Source organism: Myotis daubentonii, chromosome 13 (assembly GCF_963259705.1).
Source record: "Myotis daubentonii chromosome 13, mMyoDau2.1, whole genome shotgun sequence".
Lineage (NCBI taxonomy): Eukaryota > Metazoa > Chordata > Mammalia > Chiroptera > Vespertilionidae > Myotis > Myotis daubentonii.
The window spans coordinates 43,643,349-43,659,367 of record NC_081852.1 but is presented as its reverse complement, the minus strand read 5'-3'; the positions used below and the strand labels follow the sequence as shown (position 1 = coordinate 43,659,367).

Genomic DNA, 16,019 nt, shown 5'->3' with positions numbered 1-16,019 from the left:
AATGATGTAATGCACGGCTCTGTGGATGGGTGCGATGGACGCAGCGGGAATATTCTCTGAGCTTCTCTGTCAGCTTCTGTCCACGTCTCGGCTTCGCAGCGTGGGCTTGCTCCTGTGCCGGCCACCTTCTGGGTCTTAAGCACCTCAGCTCTTATTTCGAGCTCAGCTCAGATGCCTTCTCCCCGAGACCCCATCCCTGACGACCCCGAGCCCAGCCAACCCCAGGGCCTCTTCACTCCATTTCCCTGTTTTCATTTTCTTCATAGAACCTGTCAATAGCTGACATCATTTACTTGTTCATCTGTTTGCCTGTCTATCCCAACTAGAGTGGAAGCTCTCTGAGAACCAGGACATTCCCAGTGACAAAAAGAGCCTGGCCCGTAGCAGACTATAAGCATAAACATAAGCATAAATATAAATCCTATATAACAAAGATGTTGTATGCAAATGGTCATTACGCCGTGAAGTGTAACGACCGACCATGTAACGACCAGATCACGGATCAGCAGAAGAGGGGCAGCAAGCTACAAGCGGGCAGAGGAGAGCTAAAGGAGGGGGCAGGGCAGCAAGCTATGGTGGAGGGGGGGGGGAGGCAGGAGGGAGCTACAGGAGGGCGGGGCAGCGGGCAGAGAGCTACTAGAGGGCGGCAGTGAGCTACCGGTGCACAGATTCATGCGCAGGGCTACTATTACAAATATAAAGATAAATATGTGACATGCTCCCGATTATGCAGCAAGTCGGCTGCAGAGCTGGGCTATGTCCCCAGGTCTCCCAGATAGCCACCCCACCGTGTTCTTTCCAACCTCCCAGGTAAGTGGTACAGCCAGGACTCGAACCCAGGACTCCACAGCCAGCTGCTCATCACCAGGCTTTACCCTCTCCCAAAAACAGCCTCCTGCTGACTGGCCTGTCCACTGAAAGTTCTAGCGTGCCACTGTCCAATAGGGTAGCCACTAGCCGGAGGGGCTATTTCAGTGTAACTTCATTAAAACTAAATCGAATTTAAAATTCGGTTCCTTCTTACACTAGCCCCACTTCCCTGCTCCACAGCCACATGTGCTAGTGGCCACCATGCTGGACGGCACAGACAGGACATCACCATCACTGCAGTGCTGCTGGACTCTGCACGTTCGCGGCTCCCCCGGCACTTAGAACAATGCTCAGCTCATCTTTTTTATTCAGTGAATGAGGAAATGACCGAGAACCCCCTCCCGCTCTCCCCTGCTGCTGACCCCTTCTCCTTCTGTCCCTCAGGGAAGGATGAAGCCAGCAGCGTGGAGGTGACGTGGCCGGATGGCAAGGTGGCGAGCCGGAACGTGGCCAGCAGGGAGATGAACTCGGTGCTAGAGATCCCCTACCCCCGGGATGAGGACAGACTTCAGGACCCAGCCCCACTGCAGGTGAGAAAGGCATCTGGGCCTGATGGCCAGAAAAGAGGCCTCATCCACAAACCCATGGGCTGCAGCTGGATTCCCGGGAATCTGCAGATTTTGCCTCTAGAACAGCAGTTCTCAACCTTTGGGTCGCGACCCCTTTGGGGGTTGAACGACCCTTTCACAGGGGTCGCCTAAGACCATCGGAAAACACATACATAATTACATATTGTTTCTGTGATTAATCACCATGCTTTAATTATTGTACCAATGAAAATACATCCTGCATATCAGATATTTACATGACGATTCATAACAGTAGCAACATTACAGTTATGAAGTAGCAACGAAAATAATTTTATGGTTGGGGGTCCCCACAACATGAGGAACTGTATGAAAGGGTCGCGGCATTAGGAAGGTTGAGAACCACTGCTCTAGAACGATGGAAATCCTAGCAAAGGGCAGGCTTCATGATGATCCCACCATTTGTAGTTTGCACAATAGTACCACATGCACATCTCTTCTGCTCCTCACAGACATCCAGGGGTATTGGCAGGACAAGTATTTTTGCACCCATTCTACAGAGGAGGAAAACTGAGACCAAGTGGGAGAACCCACCGGGCTGGACAACCGATTGGGAGCAGAGTTAAGAATTGACCCCAGGTCTCCTGCTTCCCTCCCAGCTCTTTCCAAATCTCTGACAAGCCTTGTGTTAGTTCTGAGGGTGGGGTCGGGCCTCTGGGAGCTCTTGGAGAAAGAGCTCTAGATTCCAACTCTGATGGCGCTCACGTGGTTGCAAATAACAAGAACCCACCTAAATTCACACCGAAGAGGGGACCTCTAAGGAAACTTCTAGGGGAGCTCACAAAGTCCATGGAAAGCTGAGGGTGAGCAGGAACCATGCAGCTCAGTGGCCTGCGCCCCAGGACCTCAAGGACCTTTGTCATTAGTGCACTGGCCTGGGGGTGAGGAGGTCATTACCCCTCCCTAATAATCCCCACGCCCCACCCTTGTCCCTCGGTGCTGACAGCTGACATTTTCTGTCTTGTGTAGAGTGTTGTTTTGAGTCTCCCTGATCTGCTACCAGTCTGCTGTCCCTGAAACCCCCATATAAACACAGCAAAGCCCCCACAGCCTGGAGTCCCCAAGTCTGTTTCCACATCCGTCTCAGCCTCAGTTCAGATTCTAGCCACAGCGTCTTTGACTCATCCCTCCTGCTGGGGTGCCCACCCCTGGTCCAGCGGGCCTTGCCCAGAGAGATGGGGGGAGGTGGGGAGCCTGGCTTGCAGGTGCCACCCCTGTGAGTGGGGAAGGTTCTCAGAGAAGAGGGTGTGGGGAGTGAGCAGACACCTCAGAAAGCTTCTCCCACCCCTCATTACCCTTTGCCTCAACTGAGACCCAGCCTCGGTCTCAGGGCAAGGCCACAGAAGGACCCGTTTCTGTTACCTGTCCCCGCTCAGACAGGTGGGTCCCACGTGAGGGGAATGAGCAGGAGTTTGGACGGAATCTGTTCTTGCCTTCCCCCCAGTGTCCTATTCTCAGTGCCAGGGAAGGAGTCCTGGCAGGGAGGGGCTCCCTCCAGGCCCCGAGCTAAGAACATCCCTCCTTCTGGGGACGGGTGGCAGCTGCTTTGTGGCTGTGATAGGGCCTGAGATGCCATCTTCTCAACTCACTAGTGTCTCTGCTTCTGCCCACTTTGCAGTGCGGCCAAGGATTCTCCCAGCAGGAAAATGGCCATTGCATGGGTGAGTTGCCTGCAGGCACCGGGGGATGGAGCAGAGGCCAGAATCTCCCTGGGGACGGTCAGCCTGAGTCCTGGCAAGGCTCAGGTTGCTGACAGGGGTAGAAAGTGGGGAGGGGAGCCTATTGTTTGTCCCTGGGGCTCCAGATGCCAAGACAACCGCCAAGTGACTCACTGAGGTGGGAGCGACATTAGCAACCAGCAGGCTGAATCACCACAGTTCTGGGAATTGGCAGAGCTTCCGTGCCACGAATACAGAGAGAATGGCCATGAGACACACCACGGCCTGGACAGTGCTCACAGGGAGGCCTGACTGCTGGGGGCGGTGGAGGCTGGGTTGGCACAGGGCCCCGTGGAGAGCTGGCATTTTCAGCCTGGCCACCGGTGGAGCAGCAAGGGCACTGGAGCAAACCAGGGTGTGGGGTATGGTCTCAGTACAAGGAGGTGGCAGCCTTGAGCAGTATGGGGGGAGGTGGGCAGGTGGCTGTGGCACTGCCAGGAAGGCAGCTCTGGGAAGGTCCGGTGGCCTGGAAGTCCCCCAGGGACTGGAGTGGGAGGTGGGCAGCCTAGAGGCTCAGCATCCAGAAGGCTCACAGATGTCTTCCATCCCATTGGCTGACAGTAAGGGGTCAGATCAAGGATGCCTCCTGCCTTTCAGCCCTCAGGAAGCATTCTTCCCAAGTCCCCCCTGCAGATGCCCGCCCGCCCAGGCAGATGTGTTTGCTCCTGAGATACAAGAGTAAACACGACAGATAGTCCCTCTCCAGGGGTCAGAGCTCATGGAAAAGGCACACGAGTTAACAGCGATGCCCACAGAGTGTGAGAGGCTGGGGTGGGGCAGGGAAGGGGCTGTGAGGTGGCAAAGAGGTGGGGCCCACACCAGTCTAAGGAGGGTTCAAGAAGACGCCCCAGGAGATCAAGGTCTAAGCTGAGACCTGAGGGGTGATGAGGAGTTTGCCAGGCCAAGAGAGGGGAGAAAGTGTTCCGCTGGAGGGCACTGTGTGGACAAGTGACCACAGGTGAGAAAGTGGAGGAGGAGGGCTCTAAGAGGCTTGAGGAGAAAAGGAGTCCCCTCCACTCTCCATGTCCCCACTCTAGCCACTCCAAACGGACGGTGCACACACACACAGAAATTCCAGCACCTTCCTTGGGCACTGGAAGGTCCCTGCAAGATCACCAATCCAGCCGCCTCTTCCTTTTCACTTTCCAGTGGACATATATGTGCCTCCCCCACACCGGGCCCATGTGGGGAGCTGGGAATGCAGGCCAAGCACCTCCCCTGGAGGGTGTTCATCCTAGTGGGGGGAGACAGACCATCACTCGTGACCCAATAGCTGGACCAGACGAGTTAAGAACCCGTTAAGCAAGGAGCTCTCTGGAGACTGTTGTAGACAGAGTGGTCATGAAGGGTCTCAGAGGAGGGGACCTTTGAGCTGAGACCTAAAGGATGAGAAGGGCCTGGCCATGGAAATACCTGAGGGAAGTGCGAAGACCACGAGGCAGGTAAAAGGCTAGGAATGTCAGAGGAGCAGGAAGGAGGCCGATGCGCCCAGAGAGGACAGAGGAGCCAGATCCAAGTCCGGGAGAGTCTTGAAGCCCCGGAAAGGTGTCTGGACTTTGCTCTTAGGGCCCTGCACAGTTCACAGGAGAGTAGCATGGCGTGGTCACACTTTCAAAAGATCACGCTGGCTGCCAAATGCAGATTGGATTGGAGGGAGGCGTGGAAGCCAAGAGGCCAGTCAGGAGGCGGCTGCAGAAATCCAGGCAAGAGACGGTGCTGGCTGGGAATGGCTGGTGGCAGAAGAATGAGAATGAGAAGCAGGTGGACAGACAAGGGGGATACCGTAGGGGCAGAACTGATGGGATCTGTTGTTACATTGCCTGCAGAGATAAGGAAAAAGAAAGAATTGGGTATCACTGGTTTCTGCTTGAGTTAGGGAAGGTGGGAAGAGGGGGCAGAAGAGGTTTGAGGACTGGAGGGAATCGAAAGTTCCATCTGGGACCTACTAAGTTTAAGATGCATGTTAGACACATTCACAAGTCGGGAGCCCCAGGGAGAGGTTGTGGCTGGAGACAGGAAGTCTGGAATCATTCATGTATGAAGGGACCACCCAGATAAAGTATGGTAGATAGAAGACCCAGGACTGAGCCTGAGCACCCCTAACATGTAGAGGTCAAGCAGAGTAGGAGTCTGCCAAGGGGCCTGAAGTGAAGAAGTTGAGGCCCAAAGATAAGGGACATGTCCCAGTCACAGAGTGGGTGGGACAGCAGAGCCTGAGCAAGGACCTACGCCCTCCTGAGTGAGCGATTCCCTTCCCTTTCAGACACCAACGAATGCATCCAGTTCCCATTCGTGTGCCCTCGAGACAAGCCCGTGTGTGTCAACACATATGGAAGCTACAGATGTCGGACCAACAAGAAGTGCAGTCGGGGTTACGAGCCCAACGAAGATGGCACAGCCTGTGTGGGTGAGTCAGCCCCGGCCACAATTCAGTAGCAAAAAGACTTTGCCATCTGCTGGGGAGCTCTGGGGAGGCCCCAGATCAGGGTCCCCAGTCCCTGCCTTCTCCTGGCTGGATGGAGTCTCCTTAGACCCCTGTTGAGTCTCCAGGAAGACATGACAGAGTCTTGGAGAAGCTCAACCACTACCGCCACCAACTGAAGGGCCCCTGGGTGCTGTGCTCCTCAGCCATTGCTCTTCTTATTTCTCCCTTCTCACATTTTCTAAAACAAATGCTCTTACCTGGAGGCCAGCCCATCTATTCTTACCTGGGGTTTAAACTAGCTCCGACTCCGTATCTTTGTCTGAATTTCTGAACTGGTATTGATTTGTCTTCTTCCTCCCAAACACCTTCCCCTCCCCGGCCCCACCCCCACCCCTTTTCTCTTTTTCCCATTTTCTATCTCTGCTCCATCCTTTTTTGCAGCTCAAGTGGCCTTTTTAGGTGGGTACCCTTCTGCCGCCTTTAGAATCTCAGAGCCTCTCTCTCGGGCCTCATATCTTTCTCTAGGCCTTGGACTTTGCCTTCAGTTCTATGCATTTTAAATTCCAACAATAAAGGGGAAAAAAAAACCAACAACCTTTGTGGAAAACTAAATTTCTCCTGCTGCCTGTCTCTCTCTCCACGCCCCGAGATTCTGCTGCAAGCTCTCTCTGAATGGACAGCGGGGCGGCCATCTTTGAAAAGGGAACTTGGAAACATTGATATGTGTGTAACCTTAGTTGTGTGTGAAGCCTTTCTTTGCCTGTTTTCTGAGAAAACAGGGAAGGAAAGTCTCCCCCTCAACCCCAATCCAGCCTCCCTCACTCCAGAAGAATACAGATAGTCCTGTCTCTCCTGTATCCTGAGCGGCTCATCTTGCCCGTCACAAAGATGGCTCTCAGGTGGCGGTTGCTCCACGGGTTCGATGATGTATCATGTGCCTGCTGGTTTGGCCTGTGCTGTGCTGCTCTGTGCGCCCTGACTTCCTAGCGTAGAGAACGCCTGATGGGGGTTGGTGGTGGCAATGGGAGGAGAAAAGGGTGGCCCTTTGGGATTCTTGATAAAAATGTTAAAGTTTGAACTTACTAAGTCTTCCAGCCTCTTTCTGGAGAAATTATGCCAATAAACTGTCTGCCTAGCTGGTAGGGGGGAAAATGTGTCCAGGGCAAAGTCGATGCTGGTTGGAGTGCCAGCTTAGCAGCAGCCCTTCCATCATGTGGTGCTTGGAAAGCCAATCATGAGACAGGGAACGTGTCCCTGGGCGTGAACAATGGTTTGGGCATGCGCATCGATGCTCACCCTTGGGCGACGGGGCTTGCACCAGGTACACAATGTGGGATAATCAAGATCCAGACATATCCTAGGCCTTTTACCTGGGGAAAGCCAGATCTCCACTCAGAGCCTCGGTTTTCCTCATCGAAGTAAGAATTGGGCTGGTGTGTCCCTAAGACACCTCAGTGTGTGGCTGGACATAGGCATGGCTAGTCTCAGGTTACCCTGAGTTCTAGAAAGAACCTTGCAACCTGGTCTCCTCTGCAATATGGCCAGGCTCGGTGTGAAAGTTCATTATTAATCACAGATCTATTCTTCATGGAGAAGAAAAGTCATCCCAAGACATAATAAAATCACACTTAAGAATGCAGAAGCCTTTTAAAAATATATTTAACCAAAAAACTACCATTTTCTGATATAATATTAATACTCCAAATAAATCACAAACTATGAATGCCTTGTAGCTAGTGCTGTTTTTACACTCAGCACAGGAGCTTAAATGAAAAGTTTTTCAATAAAAATAGCTACAATTTCACAGAAAAGCGTACATCAACTTAAAAATCACTCCACTTCCGGGAAGCCCACTCCTGTATGTTGACATAGAATTAAAATCTCAAAGAGCCCCAGAGATGGGGCTCAGTGCGATGAAGTGCTCTGCCCAAGGTCACAGCGAGCTGGTCTCCGAGCCAGAACTGGAGCCCTCTCCCACACACCGTCTTGTCGGGGTGGGGGTGGGGGGGTAACAGACTGCCCTGTCACTGTTCAGACTATTCCCGAGATATCCCGCAAGATGCTGCCTTTTTAGAAACAAACAAATGGATCTAAGATATAAGATAAGGAAAACCCAAAACCCACAGAGGTGATGGCTCCAAATGCAATGGTAAATGACAAGACAATAGTGTCCATTGACTGGCCGCACACACAACACCCATAAAAGGGACAAGACAGCTAGTGAGGCGGCCTGCCAAGGACGTCCGCGATTCAGGGTGACAGCAAACTCCCGAGGACGGCTTATCGGCAGTAACCACGGATCCCCGCACTTGGAGTTTCTTACAAGAGGGCATATTTGTGTTGCTTTATCCTACTTGGCCAGTGACGCCAGATGAGTTACTAAGGAGTTCAAAATCCCTCCAGCTCTTAAGAGCACAACCACAGTATCCTGGAGGCTTTTCATTAGATTCATTCATTCACTCACTTATTCATCAAATGTTTGTTGAACACCTACTATGTGCCAGGTACTGAGCTAGGCTCTGGCATACGGTGGTAAGTTGCTGTCCTCACACTGCCTTCCTCCAACCATAGCCCAGCGCATGGGATAGGAATGGGACTCAGAGGGGCTTTCTAAAAGCTCTAGTGTAGGGGTTGCTATACCAGAAAGCAAGCTCTCTGCATTCGTTCATATATTTATTTCACAAGCATTCACTGAGAACCTCCTGTGTGAAATCACCAGCCTCCATCTCCCCGCCCCCATGAAGAATATGACAAGGTCCCTCCAATGTGTGGCCAAGTCCCCTGACCCCAAGATGTTTGTGTTGGAAGAAATATGAGGCTAAAAGATACAGAGGACAGGTGGGTAGTGAACCAGCTCAACATTATCTGCTCTGAAATAACAGGCCTCCCCAGTGGGCCAGGAGCCCAGCGCCTCAGTCCAGGACATGGACTGGTCTGTGCTGAACCAGTCCCAGATGGGTGGGCGCAGAACAGCATCCAAGCTATCAGGCTCAGGATCCCCATCCCCCTCTTTCTTCTAACGCCCCCTCCTCTGAGGCCCTTGGAGGCCCAAACTCTTGCCTTCCCCTTCTAAACACAGACAATTCAGTCTTTCCTTTACCCCCTAGCCCCACTCCTCACATCTTTATTGGCTTATGCTGGATTTGAGTTTATAACAGAACTATTGAATGCCTTGGGGCTGACAAGTAATGGAATGGGCCCGGGAGGGCCCATGCCGATGCAAGAGCTGAGCCTCTCTGAAGTGGGCAGCCAGGACTCCCTCCAGCAGAACCGGAAGGTGGGCCAGCATTTCCAGAACGTCCTTTTTTCCCCCAAGAAAAACCAAATAATAAAAATAATTCCATTTTCATTCTGCCCAAAAATACTGCTCTTCCCCGGAATGTACCCTGTAAAATGACAACAATAGTTTACATTCAGTGAGCTCGGAGTGTCCGTACCGGTTCTAAACCCTTTACAAGAGTCAACCCGTTTCATCCTCACAACAACCCCCAGAGGCAAGTGCTCTAATGGTCCCGGTTTTGCAGAGATGCTGAGTGGTTTGCCCGGAGTCACACGACTGGGACAGACAGTGGCAAGGCCCGATCAGGGCAGTCCAGCCCCAGCCTGTGCTCTGACCTCTGCTTCTTCCTTCTCCATGTGGGGTGGCTAACCGGTTAGGCAAAAGCCACCATCTCTCAGGCTGCCCAGGGTCAAGGGATGGGTTGCGAAGGAAGGAAGGAATGGAGCCCCTGGAGGCCCTGGGATCTGAGACGGTCTCCCCACGGTCTCGTTCGAGCTGCAAGAAGAGATGGCAGTGCCCGTGTTGAGTTCTCTCACGGGGCCACCTTGGCCAGCCTTCGTGGACACAGGATTGTGAGTCACCCGCAGGGCCTCTGCGAGCATCTACTTGGTTGCCAGCCCTGCTCTGGGGAGGTGCCATTCTGAGGGCCAGGAGTTTGATTATGTGTCACTCTGGCTGCCATGGCCCCCTCCCAGGGTCTGGGCCTCACCCTACCAGCACCACTGGACTGCAGCCCCCCCAGAGCTGCATGGCGATGGATGGATGAACTTTATTTTCTCAGGGAGCCAGCTGGGTTTTTCCAGCAGATTCCAGGATGATGCCCCCACCCACACTGTCAGCCAGGAGACAAACCTCCCCAGGGTCAGCCATTGTCTCTCTCCTTCCATGGGGGCCGGACCCCAGCCACATTCTGTCAGGGCTGATGCTACGTCTCCTTGGCAACAGGCACCTCGTGAAAGGAGGGAGAGGGAGGGCGAGGGAGCATGGGCTGGTTAATTCCACAGATAACGCCAGCCCCTCCTTCCGCGGCTTGTCCCCTTAAGGAACCACTGGCTGAACAGCAAACTGGTCAAAAGGGTCAACCGTCAGAGAAAAATGAGAAGCAAGAAGAGAAAAAGCAACCTTCCTCAGGGAAAGAAGCTGACATTCACGGAACGCCTACCATACGCTAAGAACTTTCCATGTGTATCTCCATCAACCCTCACGTCCACCCTAGGAGAGACATGTTATTAGTCTATGTTATCACCAAAGAAAATAAGGATCAGAAACAAATACGTTGCAAAGGTCGCATGACTAAGTGGCAAAAGCTATGATTCGAGCCCACAACTGTCTGGCTCCAAAGCCTGTGTTCTTAAGCCTTACGGGCAGCCACCTCCAGGTAACTGACACCGGAGCAAGTTCTCTAACCAGCTGTCACTGGGCACGCACTGGCTGGCTTGGGACATACATCTGTGAGCAGCATGGGCAACGATTCCTGACGGCTCCGATCACTCGTGGCAGGCACTGACCAGCACAATAAGTATATGGTGTATCAGAAGGAGATAAGTGCTATTGGGGGTCAGGGAGAGCAGCGTTAAGGCAAGTTGGGAGTGATGGGATAGAGGCCCGAATGCCATTTTAAATAGGGTGGGTCAGGGCGCTGAGAAGGAGGCCTTTGAGCAAAGACTTCAAGTGGGTGAGCTGTCCTTGAACCTGTTTTCTCATCTGTAAAATGAGGGTAACACCCACCTCGCAGTTACTGTGTGTGCTCAGCTCAGTTCTCAGGCCGAGCCATTCCCAGGGAGAACAGTCATAAAACAGGGAGGGCGTGGCATCGACGGCTGATGGAGCAGGAGTCACTGCAGGGCCCTGGAGACACAGCCCTGGGCCATCCCTAAATCCAGAGGCACCTGAAAAGTCTTCTACTCCTGCCCCATCCTTTTCAAATGAAGAAACTGAGCCCCCAAAAGGAGTAGTGACTTCTCGGGGACACAGCCTCGCTGGGAATCCGACTCCTGCCTGCCCCAGGCACCTCCTGGCCCGCCGTCCAGAAAGCTCCGTGTCTCCCAAGCACAGTGGTGTCACAGCCTCAGGTGCATGGGGGCAGCGCCTGTTCTTCCCCTTGTGCTGACCCAGAATCAGAGTCAGGGTCCGTGCCCATCACGTGGCCAGAGGAACCATGCCTGGGCCGCAGAGCACAGCCAGAAATCCTACCCACTCCCTCCCTCTCTCCTTCCCCCTCCCCCATCCTTAAAATTATCTCTCCCCACTCTGGCCAGTGTGTTGGTTGAGTGTCATCCCATGCACCAAAAGGTCGCCGGTTCAATTCCCAGTCAGGGCACATGCCCAGGTTGCAGGCAACCAATTGAGGCTTCTCTCTCCCTCTCTCTCTAAAATCAAATTTTTTAAAAAAGTTATCTCTTCCCTCGAGACTCTGGGATCAGACGGACTCAGCTTTAATCCCAGACACGCTGCCCATGCACTCTGTAAGGGACTCCACATAAGCTGTTTCACTTCTTTGATCCTCAGTTTCTTTCCCCAAAAAACAGAGCCCTGACAACCTCACAGAGCTGTTGTGAGGTAACCATGTCAGGTGCTCAGTGCAGCGCCTGGGTTGATAAAATGCAAGTAATGTTGTAAAATCTGTTCCAGGCCCTTTAACCTCCTGGTTCTGCTTCCAGCAGCGCCTGCTTTGACAAGAACCCATAAGTCACTAACTGGGGCGATGCTGGACCGATAAGAATCCTTCCCGACAAGACACATCTATCACTCAGAGTTACAAATGTGGGGTTCGCTTGGGGGCTGGGTTACACAGCATCTTCCCTGTGGAGAGCTCCGGCCCTGTCTTTGGATCTGCGCTGGGGAGCACAGGGCCCGTCAGTACCCATCCATTCACTGCCGCTCCAGGGCCTGCGAGCATCCATCTCATGCCAAGCAGCCCTCACGATCACCTCTGACCCATCAGTCATCTTCTGTATCCATCCACTTATCCACCCATCTATCCATCCATCCATCTGTCTGCCTGTCCATACATCCGCTTATGGTACGTCACTCTCTAGGACTCCAGGCCCAGACTTCCCAGGCAAAACACTCACCCCACAAGGATGTACCCACCTCAGAATCATGGTGTTTAGGGAGCGCGGGCAGGGGCTGAGTGGGTGGGACACACGTCCTCCCTGCCCTCCCAGGACAGGTGAGATCATGAGCAGAGCCGCCAGGCCACAGCCCCGGCAACGGTACTGAAAGCAGCTTCCGGCACAGGGGCCGGCCCAGGTCACTGCTGCTACCCTTTCATTGAGGTATTTGGTGACCACCTGCCATTGAATTGGATCACTCAGTGACCACTCACCTGTCTGCACCTGCTAAGCTGTTCTCGGCAGCACAGGGCTTGCCCCCAGAGCCTGAGGATCACACACCTGAACATGCTTGTCTCTTCCTGCCAGCCCGTGATGGGCCGCCTCTCCCACCCCCCTGCCGAGGGCGAGGCGCTGTGACAGGCATGGGCACAGGGCGAGGGCGCTGGTGGAAGTGAGTAAGACAGGCTCCCCGACCTCCAAGAGGTTCCTGGGGAGCTGGGCACAGAGAGAAGGCCGTCACACACGCGCCGTCTTGTAGGCGGTGTGTCACACCTCCCTGCAGGGCCTCGCTCAGCACTGCTCTCAGGTGGTAACTGGCCCCCGATCACAGAAATCGATAACTTGAATTACTCCAAAAAACGAGCCCCGTCGTGGCCCTGCAGAGCTAATTTTTCTGTGTCGGCATTTGCCCACATGCCTCCCTTTGGGTGTGAAATCTGTCCGTAGGAGTCAGTCCGGGCAGAGCAGAGTCTTTGACCGTGACACTGGACGAAGGAGAGCGGATCTGGGTCAGACACTTAGGTCCAAGTCTTTGCTCGTCGCTGTGGGCGCTGGTCAAGCTGCCTAACCACCTGGAGCACCAGCGTCCTCATCTATAGAATAAGGACCAGAGCGTAACCACCCAGCAGAGTGCTAGAGAATTAAGTGGAATACTAATGTGCGCAAATATTCCTGGCACATGTTAGGGCATCAGCGAACCCTTGGATAAGTGCCTGTTTATTCTGTGGAAGGATCCGAAACCTGGCTATAAATCTATACGATGAGGCCGCTGCATAATGAGGGCCTAGTGTAACTTCGGCAATAACAATAATCTCTGACGCTAGAGAAACACACTCCCATTTGTGAAGATGCATTGGCATAACGCTCTCATTTTACAAATGGCAAAGCCGAGACCCGGGATAGTTACGTGAAGTCCTGGGGGTCCGCGATCGGTGCAGCCCCCTGACCGCCTTCGCGCTCACCCACCTCCTCCGTCATCCCTGACTCGAAAGCGCAAGCCCCAGCACTGCTCCAGGACGCTGCCCGCCAGGCTCAGCCACCCAGCAGGTGCTGAAGAGACAGGCCCTCGTCCGGCCCCTCAGAGGAAGAGCTGCGAGCTCCGCACAGTCTGCCCTGGGCACTGCCAAGGGAACAGATCCTCCCGCAGTCGCCTGAGCAGGGTCCTGTGGGAACCTCAGAAGGCCGGACCCTGAGGGGAAGGGAAGAATCTGACACCAGGCACATTCGCAGCCGCGCCTCACCCACCGCTCAAAACCAGTTGTGTCCAGCCTTTTGCTGGGATGGGGGTGCGAGGTTACATACCCCTGATGATCTCCTGAAAGCTGTGGATTCTGTTGCCCAGATAAGGCTGCATCGTTTTGCACACAAGCGCAGGAGAGGAGGGTCACGGTGAAGAGCTCCTGGCATAAGCCTGCGCTGTGTTAAGATTTTCTTAAACACTAAGGGCCTTCTCTCTCAGACATCCCACCCCTCATCATACCAAATATTTTCATATCTATCCACAGCCACTCACGTAAACACACACACATACACGAGTCTATTGAATTGTAGCTGACTGGCACCATGTTGTCTTCTGTAGATATGTAATAAAACACTTTCAATTTTGTGCTTTCTTTTTCTATTTTGGAGCCAATGAACGTTTTCAGTTAATGACATTGAAATGTATCAGACGTTTAGAAAAAGACACAGATCCCAAATGAACAGCTCAGCGGATTCTCACGAGCACGCGGTACAGCACCCAGAAGCCCACCAGGCCCCTCCCCCCAACCCCCAGGGCAGCCGCTATCCTGATTTCTAACACCGTAGATTGGTTTCGCCTGTGTTCTAATTCTTTATGAGTGGGATTGCAGAGTTCACACTCATTTTGAGTCTGGCCGCTTCCATGGACCCCACATTCAGGTGTCAGGCATTGTCAGAGGCCTGTGAACAGCTCCTGGGCTCCGGGTACTGCTCAAACCAGGCACTCTCCACCTTGCCTTTATTTTTTTTTAAATAATTTTTTGTTTTTCCATTACACTTGGCATATCATATTATATTCCTTCCAGGTGTATAACCCAGTGGTGGGACATTATATAACTTACTAAGTGATCGCCCCAATACCCGTAGTACCCATCTGGCCCAGAACCTCCAGGGGAGCTTTGAAAAACCCTAATGCCCAGGCTGCACCCACACAACAATGAATCGGGAGGGGGGGGGGGAAGGCCTGGCATCGGCAGTTTTTCTTGCTCCTCCGATGACACCAGTTGCAGCCGAGCATGAGCAGCACTGGTCTAAGCAGTTCTGTGAAGCATTCGTATCCCTGTGTGCACCTGGGGAAACCGGGGCCCCAGGAGTCGCCACCGCAGGCGGGAGTCATGGAGCCAGATCCCATTCAGATCTGACTCAGAGTGCACGGCCAGGCCTTCGCCCTCGGTGAGCAGTAGAGCCAAAACCCGGCGGGGGTGCCTCCTGCAGAGACCGCTGCAGCTGTGGCGAAGGGAGGTGGGGGTTCCCAGCTACACACAGGAGAAAGGCAGCACCCAGGGCTGGCTGTGGGAGACTCACCTCATGGCGTCCAGACTCCACCTTTGCCCGGAACCTCTGGAAACCACAGTGAAGTCTTTGCAGGTGGGACAAGCTGCTGGTTGGGGTCCTGGGGAAGTTACCCACAGCTGAGTACTAGCTCTGACCCGGGCCTGTTTCCGGGCGCCGTGCACCATTCCTCCACTTGGGGGCACCACGAGCTTCTGTAAACTGATTTTTTCCAACACACCCCCTTCCGCCTTTGGCCAAAGGAAGTCAGAAAGTGGAGTCGGGTAATGAGGGGGAAGCAGCAGCCCAGAGGGCGGGAGGCGGGGCGGGGGAGGTTCTGCTCCTGGGGCCTGATGAAGCCTGTCTCTGGCTGAGGAGGAGGATGCAGGCACAAGGCTGCAACCGGACCCAGGAGGGAGGCCACTCCCCCATAACTAAGCCAGCAGAGGGAAAGCCGGGCTGAAAAAGCACGCCAGGTATGGCGGCTCCAGCCACTGCCCTTCACCAGGCTGCTCCTGTGGGGGGCCCATGGGGAGTGCAGTCCACCCACACTCCTGGCTTGGAGGTACCAGACCTACCGCAGAGTCCAGGCACAGCTCCAAGCCCTTCCCTGGGAACCTGGGAAACCCTAACCTTAGGATGGCTGAGGACCTCAAGCTGCTGGGGGGGGGGGGGGGGGGAACGTCTCTGAAGCTGGATCTACCATCCTCCCCACAGTCTGGAACCAGACTGTCTAGATTCAATGCCAAGCACTTCCTAGCTGTGTAGCTTTGGGCAAGTTACTTAACTTCTGTGAGCCTCGGTCTCCTCATCTGTAAGATGGGAATAATAGTCCGCAACATAGAGGGTTGTTGTGAGGATTGAACGATGAATTACGTAGAGTCTTAGCCTAGTGCCTAGCACACAGTGCTAAATGAACGTTAGCTACTATTATTTTATTATTACTAAGAATATAAAGAATGTGGTTGCAAACAGGACGGACACAATGAACCTGGAGGAACAGCCTCCATTGTAACAATCTCCACACCCCCCAGGTTTGAGCAGAGGCCGAGAGTCCAGCTTGCCCATAGCTCAGGCAAAGGCCCAGCTGCCCCTCAGAAACAGTAAGTATGAGCTTCAAAGCCACCCAGAGTGTTGTCCAGCACAACCCTGAGGGAACCCCTCCCCAGACCTCTACCCAGAGACTGGAGCTGTTGTTCCCAACGTTGGGTGAGATCCTCTCTTGGCCCAAGCACTTGCGTGTGTGACCCTGCCTCCCTGCATCCTCAGGCAACTTCCACCTGGGTGCCATCC

At 53.7% G+C, this 16,019-nt stretch overlaps 1 protein-coding gene and 1 long non-coding RNA gene across 3 annotated transcripts in view; both read left to right on the top strand.

The window, feature by feature from the left end:
* The window catches only part of CRTAC1 (cartilage acidic protein 1), a 130,919-nt gene extending 124,237 nt beyond the window's left edge, over positions 1 to 6,682 (top strand). For both annotated transcript variants that reach the window (XM_059660994.1, XM_059660995.1), the window contains 4 exons: positions 1,255 to 1,400; positions 3,076 to 3,118; positions 5,439 to 5,582; positions 6,042 to 6,682. In XM_059660994.1, coding sequence (XP_059516977.1) covers positions 1,255 to 1,400; positions 3,076 to 3,118; positions 5,439 to 5,582; positions 6,042 to 6,160 — 452 coding nt within the window. In that variant the 3' untranslated portion in view covers positions 6,161 to 6,682. The remainder of the gene's footprint in view (positions 1 to 1,254; positions 1,401 to 3,075; positions 3,119 to 5,438; positions 5,583 to 6,041) is intronic.
* The window catches only part of LOC132214212 (uncharacterized), a 377,066-nt gene that overhangs the window by 203,810 nt on the left and 157,237 nt on the right, over positions 1 to 16,019 (top strand). The gene's annotated exons all lie outside the window — the stretch shown is intronic.